General features: G+C 42.4%; 1 protein-coding gene across 2 annotated transcripts in view; it reads left to right on the plus strand.

Annotated features, from left to right (window-relative positions):
- Positions 1 to 12646, plus strand: part of LOC105484475 (pappalysin 2) — a 305327-nt gene that overhangs the window by 141878 nt on the left and 150803 nt on the right. For both annotated transcript variants that reach the window (XM_011746126.2, XM_011746125.3), the window contains exons 6-9: positions 950 to 1142; positions 4598 to 4719; positions 7975 to 8464; positions 11459 to 11587. In XM_011746126.2, coding sequence (XP_011744428.2) covers positions 950 to 1142; positions 4598 to 4719; positions 7975 to 8464; positions 11459 to 11587 — 934 coding nt within the window. The remainder of the gene's footprint in view (positions 1 to 949; positions 1143 to 4597; positions 4720 to 7974; positions 8465 to 11458; positions 11588 to 12646) is intronic.

Here is a 12646-nt window from a genome sequence, read left to right on the forward strand (position 1 = left end):
TTAAAGACTTATTTGATTTGATTACCTAGTCCAATGGTGAAATAAGATATTTTTTTCTATAAGTTTTGGGGTCTTGTTTGGTGACATATTCTTCTAGAACTATCCAAAAAAGAATAAACCACCACACCCTGATCGTGACTTTGAAGGGAAGAAAGCATCATGAGCCGGTTCTGTCTGTCACCTTTCAAGATGTAGGTCTATCTGAGTTTCATTGCGGTGAATAATTCAGGTGTGTCAGACGTGTAAGCACCAGCACCTTTCCTCCCCCATCAAGGGGCAGAGACACCAGACGATGCCATGCAGAAGGCAGAGGTCTGGAGGCAGCACCTTTGAAGTGGGAAGAGGAAACATTTAAGAAGCTGAGTGAGGCAGTACTTGACTGGTGTGTTTTCACTGAAAAAGTCCCTGGCACTAAGAAAACTCCCTTTCCAACCCTATGCAAAATGTACCTGCTAAAGAGACCTTGCCAGATCCAAAAGTAAAGCTGAGACCACCATTCCCAGCCCTGCTGTCTCCTTGACATTTGGCTCTCTTTCCCCTGGAGCAGCTCTGAATACTCACCAATGTCACTGGGCGATAAAGCAGGTGTCTGCAACTCCACAAATGTTCACAAGTGGAAAGGCCATCTGTTGAAACACTGCCATCTTGTGGTTTGCTGAATAAGCAACCATCAACTCAGAGCAACCTTAGTCTCACCCTAGGATGCCCAACTTTAAGGTCATGACCCTGCTTTAGATGTAAAACTGCTACATCTCTGGTCTCTGTCTTCTCTTACCCTTTCCAGCTTAGACCCTTTCTGGAACAGATTGCATTTGTTCATTCATTTAACAAGTGCTCATTGAGCCTAATAAGTTAACTCAGCCATGAACAAGGCACAATTTATCCCTGCCTTGGTGGACTTGTTGGGTTAAAATCTCCATCTCTTGTGCTACCTTTTTTGTCTCCACAGATGATAACTGCACTGACAACTTTACCCCTAACCAAGTGGCCCGAATGCATTGCTATTTGGACCTGGTCTATCAGCAGTGGACTGAAAGCAGAAAGCCCACCCCCATCCCTATCCCACCTATGATCATCGGACAGACCAACAAGTCCCTCACTATCCACTGGCTGCCTCCTCTTAGTGGAGTTGTATATGACAGGTGAGAGAAGCACTGACCGTGGGTGAGCTGTTTTATTTCTCTATGGCGTTTCATATAAATAAGAGGAAGAATATGAAGCCAGGGGAACTCTAATTTGGAACTATAAATGTGTGCACCACTGCTCAGAGCTGCTGCTCCAGCCTGCTCTGTTCTCGTTGCTTTAGCAGAACTCATGGGCTCTCTTGGGAGCCAGTGGCTCATCCTAAGTGCTCAATCCCCCTCAGGGAGGCCTGGAGAGGCTGACCAATGTGACAGGGATAAATTGGCAGAACTGAGAGGGCATCTGCCATTTGCCTCTGTCAGCTGTTCCTTCGTGGCATGAGGGTGGAGTGGTGGCTTGCCACTTGCAGAGTGGTGTTGGGGGAGGGATTACAGCATACTTCTCCAGGCACTTCTGGGTGTGGGTGGATGGGAGTGTGCTCACTGCCATAAGCTGTGCATCAGAGGGCTTCCCTGACTTATGAGGGTGCTTCTGACACCTTCTCAGCCTCCAATGCCTCCCCCTCTTACGGCCACTATCTCATGGAATTGTCATCCTCTGCTTATTTTCCTATCTGCCCCACTTGACTGGTAACTATTGGGGGAGGCAGGATTCTTTTTTGTCTCTTTGTCTCTTGCCCTGCCACAACAGACACCTAATATGTGTTTACTGAAGAAAAGCATTACACCTAAAACTTTCATTCATCCTTTGCATATTGGTTTGAAAGAATATCAGATAAACTGTTGTAGAAAGGAAAGGTAGGAAAATGAATGACATCTGATAATTGGTGGGGGATGAGAGAATATGGTTTCACTGAGAAGGACCAGAACCCCTTCTGTGACCTGTGCGGGCTGACCTCATTCAAAACCTACTGCTATATTCTAAATAACGACAGTCCCTTATCTATTGGTTGCACTGTATGTGAAGTGTTGTGCGAGGTATTTTCCTTGCACTTGTCTTATTTAGTCTTTGCAATAAACACAGCTCCTGCTAAAGAAGTGAGAATTCTGAGGCGTAGAGAAACATACAATGACAAGCCCAAGACCCCACAACTGACTAGAGGTGAACTGGGGAGTCCAGTGGAAATTTGGGAATAAGGAACACGGAATGGATGATTTCTTTTAATTTAGAGCGTTCTCATTTAGCATATCTCTTCTTTGTACCACACTTTCCCTCTGGGTGTCAGGCCTCAGCTAAAGAGAAGGGTGTCCCTGGAGCAAGTTTCCATGCCCTTCAGCTTTGCTGAAGGCCTAGGGAGAGTGGCAAGAGAGAGACAGGGATAGGAGGAAGCTGGTGAATCCTCTTTCACAGTGGTGTTTCAGCCTCTTGGGATCTTGATACCTGTCCCTGATACCTTGATACATACTTAGTGTGTGACACCACTTAGACCTCACAACCCTACAAAGTAGTTTCATGGTCATCAGTGCCCAAACCCTCATGGGCTCTGTTTGTGAGTCAGCACACATCTATGTGATGTGTGTGAGAATCGTCTTCCTGCAAGTGTGACCTTGTGCAGCTTTGGTCGCACTGCCTGAACAGCAAGTCCTCTTTGGGTATGTGCAAACCAGAGTTTTACATCCGTTTATGTAACACATGTAAACAATTTAATCTTTGAATTCTCTCTCTGGTACAAACGTTACGATAAAGCGGACATCAGTACGGGTGTGCTGAGAGTCTGTTGGCAGAAAAGCCTGCAATTTGCTTCCTTTTCTCAGCTAGGTGGACTGCAGTTTTGAGACCTCCCAACATGTGTGTCAGGGGGACTCACGTCACATGCCCAGCAATTTGTGTCATGCTTGGAGTTGTGTTTACTCCACCCCAGCAGGTATTTGGAACCCTTATGTCAGAGAAGAGCCCCAGCTACGCACTTAGCAGCAGCCCCGGAAGGGCCAAGTGCATCAAAAGAATGAGCTTTGGAATTATGTTCACATTAGAAATGAGTGCTGATTGGAGTCGGAGGTTGGATCTTAACTACACCTTTTAGTTTCCAAAGTATTGGACTCTCAATGGTGTTTGGGAACTTGCTCAAAGGAATTAAGGAACTTGTTGTGACCTTAGGCAATTTACTTAACCTCTCTGAGCCTGAGTTTTCTCATTTGTAAACATAAGGTTATTACAGGAATTAGAAATCATTTATGAAAAGCACGACATAGTGGCACAATGCCAGTTATGTGAGGTACTTCAGAAATGGGAGCAGCTGTCATAATCACTACCTTTATTTTATAATAGTATTTTTCTGGCATATTACAAGATGTTATTCTTATTTTCTTACCTTTTGAGAGACCTGACTTGATGCCTCCATTTTCAGATGTGTCATTCACAAGTGGGCTTCTAAAAAGATTCTAAGGATCAGAGGCAAGCCCCATGAAGTGACTTACCGTTATTATGTAGTAGCTATGATTGCGTCTACCTCTTCCAGTTACCTCAGTTACGGTACTTGTAGAACTTTTCATAAACTGTATTAATCACCTCATGGATATCCATAAAACAAGCATTCACAGAGGGACTGCTGGATCCAATCCCTGTGCTACCTTTCGGGAATATAAACAGGAATAGGGTTTTGTCTGGACCTGCTCACAGGCAAAGGAGAGGAAAGAATGGGAATGGAAATTCTCAACACCACATAGCAGAGTCCTAAGAGAGGAGCCAGCAGGTGAAGTGGGTGCACAGAGAAGGGAGTACTGGCCACTCAGAGGAGAGAGGCTTAAGTGCTACTGCAGAGTTTACACTTGAATGGTTCTTGAAGGGTAAGTAGGAGTTTGCTAAACAGAGAAGCTTGGAAAGGCTATTTGGCAGCAGAGACAACAGCTCCATGTTTTATGGAGCTGAAGAGCATGATGTATTTGTGGAATGGTGATCTGTTCATTGTGCTGGAAATACAAAACTCAGAAAGGAACTGCAGTAGGTGAGGCTGGAGCTAGCTTGCGAAGGGCCTTGAGTCGTGATAAATAATTTGGATATATCCCCAAGGGCAATGGTGAGCCAAGAGACATTACATTTCACCTGACTTTTATTTTATGTAAGTGATTTAAAGTAGGGAGTTTGAAACATAAGGACACATATAGCTAATAAGTTTATGTGGGAAATTATTGTCTGTTTTAGTGGGGGAAATTCAAGGAGGCTTTGAATGACTTATTGAGAGTCAGTGTAGAAGGGAATTTTATGTTGAAAGATTCAGATTTTAATTGTTTGGTGTTTACTTATTTCCTAGGACAGAAACTGCCCACTTTCATCTCCAAAGGCCTCTTTTATGACTTAGTTAAATTTTTCTGCTTCATGATCTTGAAATTTTCATGTCACTGAATATTGCAAAGATGAGATCCACACAAGAAAAAACGATTGAGATACAGTTGTTCTAGGTCCTTACTAACCATCAACCCCTCCCCTCCCCACACAAAGGTCTATCTAATTTTCTTATCCCAACTCATCTGATGAACTCTCCTCATCTCCCATCTCCATCCCTTCATCTCCCCAGGGCCTCAGGCAGCATGTGTGGCGCTTGCACTGAAGATGGGACATTTCGTCAGTATGTGCACACAGCTTCCTCCCGGCGGGTGTGTGATTCCTCAGGTTATTGGACCCCAGAGGAGGCTGTGGGTAAAGTACCATGATGCTTTTTCTTTATAACCTGGTGACCACTGAGGATGGGGGTGGTGGTAAAGAGTGGAGTAGTGACGTGGTGAGAAAAAGGCAATGTGTGTGTGTGTGTGTGTGTGTGTGTCTGTCTGTCTGTCTGTCTGTCTGTCTGTCTGTATGTGTTTTGGCTGGATATCTTCAGGAGCCTTGCAAACTGTCTGGTGCTGCTGTGTGCAGAATGTCCCATATGTGTCTAACATAGAGGCCCCATGGCTGTGGTGAAGCAGAGATCAGCATATAGGACAGAAGGGTGGAGAAGTCAGCTGAACTCAGGGTGTGACTTCAGGGTGAGATAGCTGGGAGGTGTAGTGTTATGTGTGCCTACTGGTCCTTGGAGCAGCCGTGCCACGTGACAGTATAAGCTGACCTCTTACTCCTGTATATCAGGAGAGTAATAGAGAACACAGTGCAGAGAACACTCATGCACTGGCTGAGCGAGTCTGGGTGGGGTGGGGGGAACCAGGTGTTCCACACTGATCGTTCTTGTCTATGCTATTTTATGAGTCTATTAATCACTGGTAATGGTTGTGCTTTGGATATGATCTGAGTTAGGCTCCAGGAAGCGGAAAATATTTTTTGTTATCTTTTTTTCTGTACCTCCCCTAACTTTTCAAATAGTCACACATTCACTCACATATGTACATTAATGCCCCTAAGATAAATTACAGCACGAATCTTTTCCCAGTTCAAGTCAGAAAATACTGTTGACAGGATTTTAGCACCTCCTAATGAATGGCTTGACTTCTTCCATCATCATCATCTTTAATGTTTACCTAATTATCATCTTTTTTCTTTGCCTTTAAAATATTAAGACACTAAAAACAATTAAATAAGATGTGTTGGGCAAAGTCCTGTTTGAATTAATCTGCAGTCTTGATTGTGACATGAAAAAAGGAGAATATTGGTCTGAGAGTCTACAGTATCTGCAAGATATAATCCTGAGCTCCCAGTCACTCAAGTGACAGGGCTTCAGGGATAAATCTGGAAGGAGATAATTTACTTGATTGATTGTATATGACTTTTTTCAAGTGAGAATTTTCAGGGAAGAATGGAAAGTGAGTATGAAATTTACTGCTTTGGACTCTAAACAGAGATTCGCATTTCATAAAGAGCCATTTTGTGTGAGTGTGGCAAACAGTCTGTCCTGTGCTGGTGTTTTAATGCCTGTTTGATTCCCTGGCCCAGTATTTTTTTCTTTTTTAATTCTAGGGAGGAAAAAAATCAGTTATCTGAGAGAGGTAAAAGGAATTAGAAGTTCTAGGTTCTAATTCTTGTGTCTTGAGGCAAACCAAGTTAACTTTCAGGGCTTCCATTTCATGCTTTAACATGAAGTCATAATAGAAACGTTTTGACTGTCAGTGCCACTGTTAGGCTGATTTCTAAGGACCTTTATTCTGCTAGTATTGGGGGCTTCATAATAATAGTTAAGAGACCAACAGAAGTTTTTAGGACTACTAACATTGGACTTCACAAGCATTAATTCATAAATCATTAATAAACTAAGTATATATGAATAATAAGAAATACTGGTCTTCCTTTACTTTGAAAGGGTGAGGAACCAGGTCATATTTAAAATATACACTATAAAAGTAATTGAATCTCTAACAGAGCTGGCATAAACACATGTATTTATAAATATGTCTAATGAGCACTACTTAACCACCAACTGTTTTCTAAATGCTATGGGGATTAGAAAACTAAAACAGACATATGCCCTGCTTAAGCGTCATCTTCATGGTGAGAATTTTCTGGCTTCATAACCTAAAATAGCTCCCAGCCTCACCTCGTAATTCTGTATCCCTTATGTTCCTCCACTTGTCTTCACAGATATCATTACTACCTAGTATTATACTTTATATCCCTTTATATATTTATTGTTGCATCTATCACTTTGTTGTAAGATATAGAAAGGCAAGACTTTTGTCTCTCTTGTTCACTCCTCTATCTCTAATACCTAGATTAGTATCTCTAATACCTAAATTAGTTCTAATACCTACATTAGAAGTACACTACCAATTTTTGTTGAATGAATGAATCAGCTCATAATAAATGAATCAACTCACAATATAGGTGAAAAACAATAAAAACCATAAAATGTAACACACCACACACACACACACATAGTTGCACACACATATTTTTGAAATTAATAATATGTGTTTATGTTTCCTGCTGTAGTTTCTCCCTGCGGCTACCTCTTTGCTCCCCATACCTGAACTGAAAGGGAAATTGCAATGTTTGAACTGGTTTTCTCTGGGCTTTGGGACATAATTCATTTTCCAAATTTTGAAGGGCTAAATACCTCTACTTTGGTAAATGTAGATATTTAATTTCTCTAGAACATTGTATAGATCTACACTGCCCTAGTAAGGCAGAGGTTAAACATTATCGCTTATTTTCTAAAAGAGGAAACTTAGGCATAGAAAGATGTGCCACAGCCACTCAGCTAAGGGCACAGGAGGCCTGACTCTGCTGGTTCTCGATTCAGCACTCTCTCTTCAACTCCCCTCACACGACAGAAAAGAAAACCATTTGGGTAGATTATTTCCATGGAGCTGACTTTCATAGATTTGTGATATTTGATTTTTTATCATTACATTTTTATTGGCTACTGAATCTTCATTTTTTTCCCGCTCCATAGTATGTGTTTCTATTTCCTGCCTGCAGTTACCTACCTGCTTACACATACCTGAACTGAAAGGGAAATTTCAATGTATGGTTTTAAAGTTCATCTAACCATCAGTTGAAAGGATTGCCAGGGTGGGATCTTAGGGAATGAGAGGAGTTTTGTGAAGAGCCCTACAAAGATTGCAGTGACAGGGTGAAATCATTGGTCTTCAGAAGCATTAATTTATCGTAAGTTATGAATGAAGTAATCACATGTAATTCTCTCCTCAAGGATTCTTTAAGGATATGACTTTTCTGCAGCAGCCTTATGTTTCCACCTAGGATGTGGATTGCTCCCTTCCCAATTCCTGGCTGGTTTCCTCTTGCTAAGGGCACCATGTACAGGAATGGGGTAACAAGAGTGTAATGCTTTTTACTTTTACAACTTTGTTCTTACTAGTACTTAAGATCTAACCTGCTAAGATGACCAACTTCTACAGGAATTCTAAGCGTTCTCTCTGTAGTTCCTCTTTCTGGCTGCTAAGGGCTACTCATTTTCTGACTTTTAATGGCTGCTACTGATGTATCTTTCTGCTGATCTCCCACCAGGGCCTCCTGACGTAGATCAGCCCTGCGAGCCGAGCTTACAGGCCTGGAGCCCTGAGGTCCACCTGTACCACATGAACATGACGGTCCCCTGCCCCACAGAAGGCTGTAGCCTGGAGCTGCTCTTCCAATACCCGGTCCAAGCTGACACCCTCACCCTGTGGGTCACTTCCTTCTTCCTGGACTCCTCGCAGGTCCTCTTTGACACAGAGATCTTGCTGGAAAACAAGGAGTCTGTGCACCTGGGCCCCTTAGACACTTTCTGTGACATCCCACTCACTATCAAACTGCACGTGGATGGGAAGGTTTCGGGGGTGAAAGTCTATACCTTTGATGAGAGGATAGAGATTGATGCAGCGCTCCTGACTTCTCAGCCCCACAGTCCCTTGTGCTCTGGCTGCAGGCCCGTGAGGTACCAGGTTCTCCGCGATCCCCCATTTGCCAGTGGTTTGCCCGTGGTGGTGACACATCCTCACAGGAAGTTCACGGACGTGTGAGTTTGGTAGCATGACTATGGGGCTTCCTGGGGCTCTAGGGGTGGGTTTTGTTACTTTTTCCCCGCTTTTTAATATTCAGTCATGCCCTCCGTTGGAGGAATGTTTAGACTCTCAGAGGGGATTTTACTGTAAAGTGACATATCTGAGGTAAAGAAAAACACTTCCCAGAAAGGGGCAAGCAGGTGTCTGATTGCTGATGCCATCATCATGATTATGGACAAAACAGGTTAGTGTATGAGATGTTTCAGTTGAACTGAACATAATTGCCACAAATGAGTTGATCAGAATCACATACTCCTGTCTGGTGACAATTTAATTTCTAATTCTTTGCTTTAGATGTCTGATCATCTGCCACAGACCTCATAACATTTATAAGGTATAGTCAATTCTTCTATTGCTATGCAAGGAGGCCAAGGGCCCAGCAGACAAGACGATGCACTCAGTTCCATGACTCATTCATGATATGCATTTCATTCTTTCCCCTTCTCTCATTTCTCCCCCCAACCCCCCATCAACCAACTCTCTTTTATCTTTCTCTTCCAGCTCTCCTCTTTCTCTTAGTTCTGTCTTTTCTTCCTACCTTTAGTGAGTTCTGCTATGTTCCTGGCACTGCATGTTCAGTGCTGGGGGCACAGACTAAGATGAGGTCCTTACTACAAAGAACTCAATGTCTGGAGCAGGAGGCTGGTACCTCCAAAGGCAAATTCTCTCAACCGCATAACCTTCTTTGGAGACTGCCCTGAGGGCAGAATTAGGGCAAAACAAAGTTTTATCAGAGATGCTGTCAGTTAGTTTTTGCTGCATTAGAAATCATCACAAAATGTAGAAGGTTAAAACAACAAACATTATTTCCCATAGGTGGGTTGAGTGTTCTCATCTAGACTGATGTGGCTGGTGGTAGATGACCCAGGATGACCTCCCGCACAGCTGAGACAGCTGGCATGGCTGGAGAGATGAGGGCCTCTTTCCTCATGGTCTCTCAAGACTTGGCCTGGGCTTCTCATGATAGTGGAAGGGTTTCCAGCAGCAGAGAGGGCAAGCCCCCAAATGCTTACCCTTTTCAAATATTTGCTTTATGTTATTCATGATAATGTTCCACTAGCCAAAGCAAGTCACACAGCAATTTTAGACTCAATGGGTGGCAAAATAAACCCTCCCTTTTGATGAGAGAGGCAGCAAAGTCACATCATAGAAGGGTACATCGGGGACAGGGTAGTCATTTGGCAATCTACCATAGCTACAAAAAAAAATAGAGATAAATGTCCACCTTGAACTTCATTACATTTTTCTTCCCATATTTGCCTGTCAATTCGAATTAGAAGGTAGTGAAATGACCAAAAAGCTAATACAAATGCAAAGGTAGCTTTAAAAAGAAAAAAGAAATGCCATTTTGAACTTCTTAAATAAGGCAGTTAAGATGACGTTTGTTATCTAGTTTGCTACACACACACACACACACACACACAAAGACACACACATGTTTAAGGTCAATAATATCTCATTTTATAGATGAAAAATCTGAGGCTTAACTTTGATTTGGTTCAATAGCTAGTAAATAGCAAAATTGGAATTAAAATCCAATTTTTCAACTGGATCTCATTTTGATCCTCTTGCTTCAGTAACACTGCCTTTTACAAACTCAGATCCTGGAGGGCTTGGGCTACCTGCTGCTGAGTTTTTCCTCAAGAAAAATAAACACATGCTGATGTTTCCATCCAGTCCTTTCCCCAGCCACAGAAAAGTGTGAAGCTTTTATGCATGGCTGGACAAGCAGTCTGACGGAAACCGCCTTGTAAAGGGAAACTGTCAGCATTGATTAGGATGTAAAATTGGTTTTGCTTTAGAAATATCTGGCATTCTCATAAGAGGTTTGCTTCCCTGGGGAATGTGGGGGTAACTAATTTGGAAATTTAAAAGACTTTAATATCTAGGTTTCTTTTCTATTTAAATATTTAAAGGCCAGCACAGAGGTTTTTAAAGATGTTTTTGAAACCCTGAGACATTTCCTGGTTGCTGGTTGCTGCATCAGCTGAGGGAGTGGAGGCTTTGTGGGTGAGCTGAAAAGTCTGTTAAAGAGGAGAGAACCATGTCAGAATACTGATGGCAGCCACTCACGGTAGTCCCAGCAACCCTTTGAGATCCTGTTTCACTAAGTAACTCCCATCCTAGCTTGACTTTGGTGATAGTTTTCCAATTAGGGTAGGCACTGGGCAAAATTAAGATGAAGATAGAATTTGTCTTTCGGATCAGAAGCTCCCCTTCTTGAGCCCTTTTCCTCTTCTCAGTGTCCTGCCTTTCACCCTCACCACACAATCAGTGCACCCGGGCTCTAGAGAGTCTGACAAGCTCCTTCCATCTCCAGGGTCAACTGATACGACTCCATTCCTGATACCTACATACTTTAATAGGTTTGGAGGTGAGCAGTTGTTTAACGCATTTCTAATTGTGGAACTTCTTAAATTCCCCAAATTGTGACCAAAGGTGTTCCTACCTTCTGTTATGAGACAGTTTATCTTATTCCTAAGGATTCAGTCTCCTCAAGACAAAAATTCTCTTGAGAGAAAACTATGATCGCAGACCCGAGAAGGGGGCCTTCCTGAGCCCAAACACTGAAGCTTTAATCTCCAGTTTCTTTGATTACTTTGATGATACAGAAGACTGGCTTTTAAATAGTTTTGTTTTGCTTTAACATGGTAAAAATGCACTTGAAATACCATCTTCCTAGATTGACTAGGACTGTTAAGTTCAGTGTTAACACAGCAAGCGTTTACTGTGCATTTACTCCGTACAACGCACAGGGATACAGAAATAAATATGGTTTCAAACCTGGTAAGACTGTGCCTTGATCTTTGTTTTAGACAATGCAGCATATGTTTAACTTTTATGTTTCCCATAATATTTCCCTTCAACTTCTGCAAACCATCAACGAAGGACTCAGGGCATGCCTCACTTTGTGGCTGTAGTGGTCACAAACCCTTTGGTTTCCATAGGGAGGTCACACCTGGGCAGATGTATCGGTACCAAGTTCTAGCTGAAGCTGGAGGAGAACTGGGAGAAGCTTCGCCTCCTCTGAACCACATTCACGGAGCTCCTTATTGCGGAGATGGGAAGGTGTCAGAGTGAGTATTTTGTGTGTGTGTGTGTGTGTGTGTGTGTGTGTGTGTGTATGTGTGTATCTGAGCAGGGACACTGCTCTGAACAGAAGTTTCAGGAGTCTGACTTGTTTTGGAAATGTAGGGAGCAAGGCACCATTTGATTCTAGTGTTGAAATTCTAAAATCTGGGACTTGGTTTTGTCAGGTCTTGAGATCTGGCATCTCTAAATAGTTATGGAGGAACCCACTTTTATAGCTAACCCCAGAGTATTGAGGTATTGAGACTGATTATCTGGGAGCCCCTTTTATGGCCTCAGCAAGCAACTGCTGGACAGTGATTCAGGGAAGGAATTTATGCAGAAGGTTACTCATCAAATGATGCCGAAAGACGATCTCTTTTGAACAAATGGCCTATTCTACTAACTAGTTGTGTGATCTGAGGAAATTCAGTATAGCTTTCGGATCTTCAGTTTCTCATGTAAGCCTTAGTAGAACTGATAACAATATAATTTCCAGCTATTCTGTAAGCATCACCAAGGTAGAAATGGAATCACTCTTTCTATTTCTTAACATACCATGTTACTTTTCTTGTTGCCCTTTTGTGACATTAACATAGAGGACTAATTAATTCATTCTGGTTTGCCTGGGACTTTCCCGGTTTTAGCACTAGAAATACCAAGTCCCAGGAAATCCTGGACAGTTGATCACCCTACATCAACCTAATTTTAATGCTCATCTAGCCTTATTTATTACTTATATAAAGCTGCTGGGATTAGGAGGCTGGAAGACAGACACTGTGATTTGTCTTAGATTTTGCATCCTAATGAGATGGGTTATTTGTATTTTCCCAGACCAAGTGAAGATATATCGTATCTTGAAGCCCTATTGGGAATCAATTCTGTAGCCTTTCTTGGGATTCCATCCCATCATTTAGCAGTCGCTAAACATTGTTTATCTCCTCAATCGTCTAAGATCCTGAAACTATAGTAAGTCTATTCCTTGTCATAGAAGTATAAACACTAAAATGTTCCCAGCCCTCGATAATATGTAGAAGCCATTGAAGTCACCTCAACCTTGCTCATGT

This window comes from Macaca nemestrina, chromosome 1 (assembly GCF_043159975.1).
Source record: "Macaca nemestrina isolate mMacNem1 chromosome 1, mMacNem.hap1, whole genome shotgun sequence".
NCBI classification, from domain to species: domain Eukaryota; kingdom Metazoa; phylum Chordata; class Mammalia; order Primates; family Cercopithecidae; genus Macaca; species Macaca nemestrina.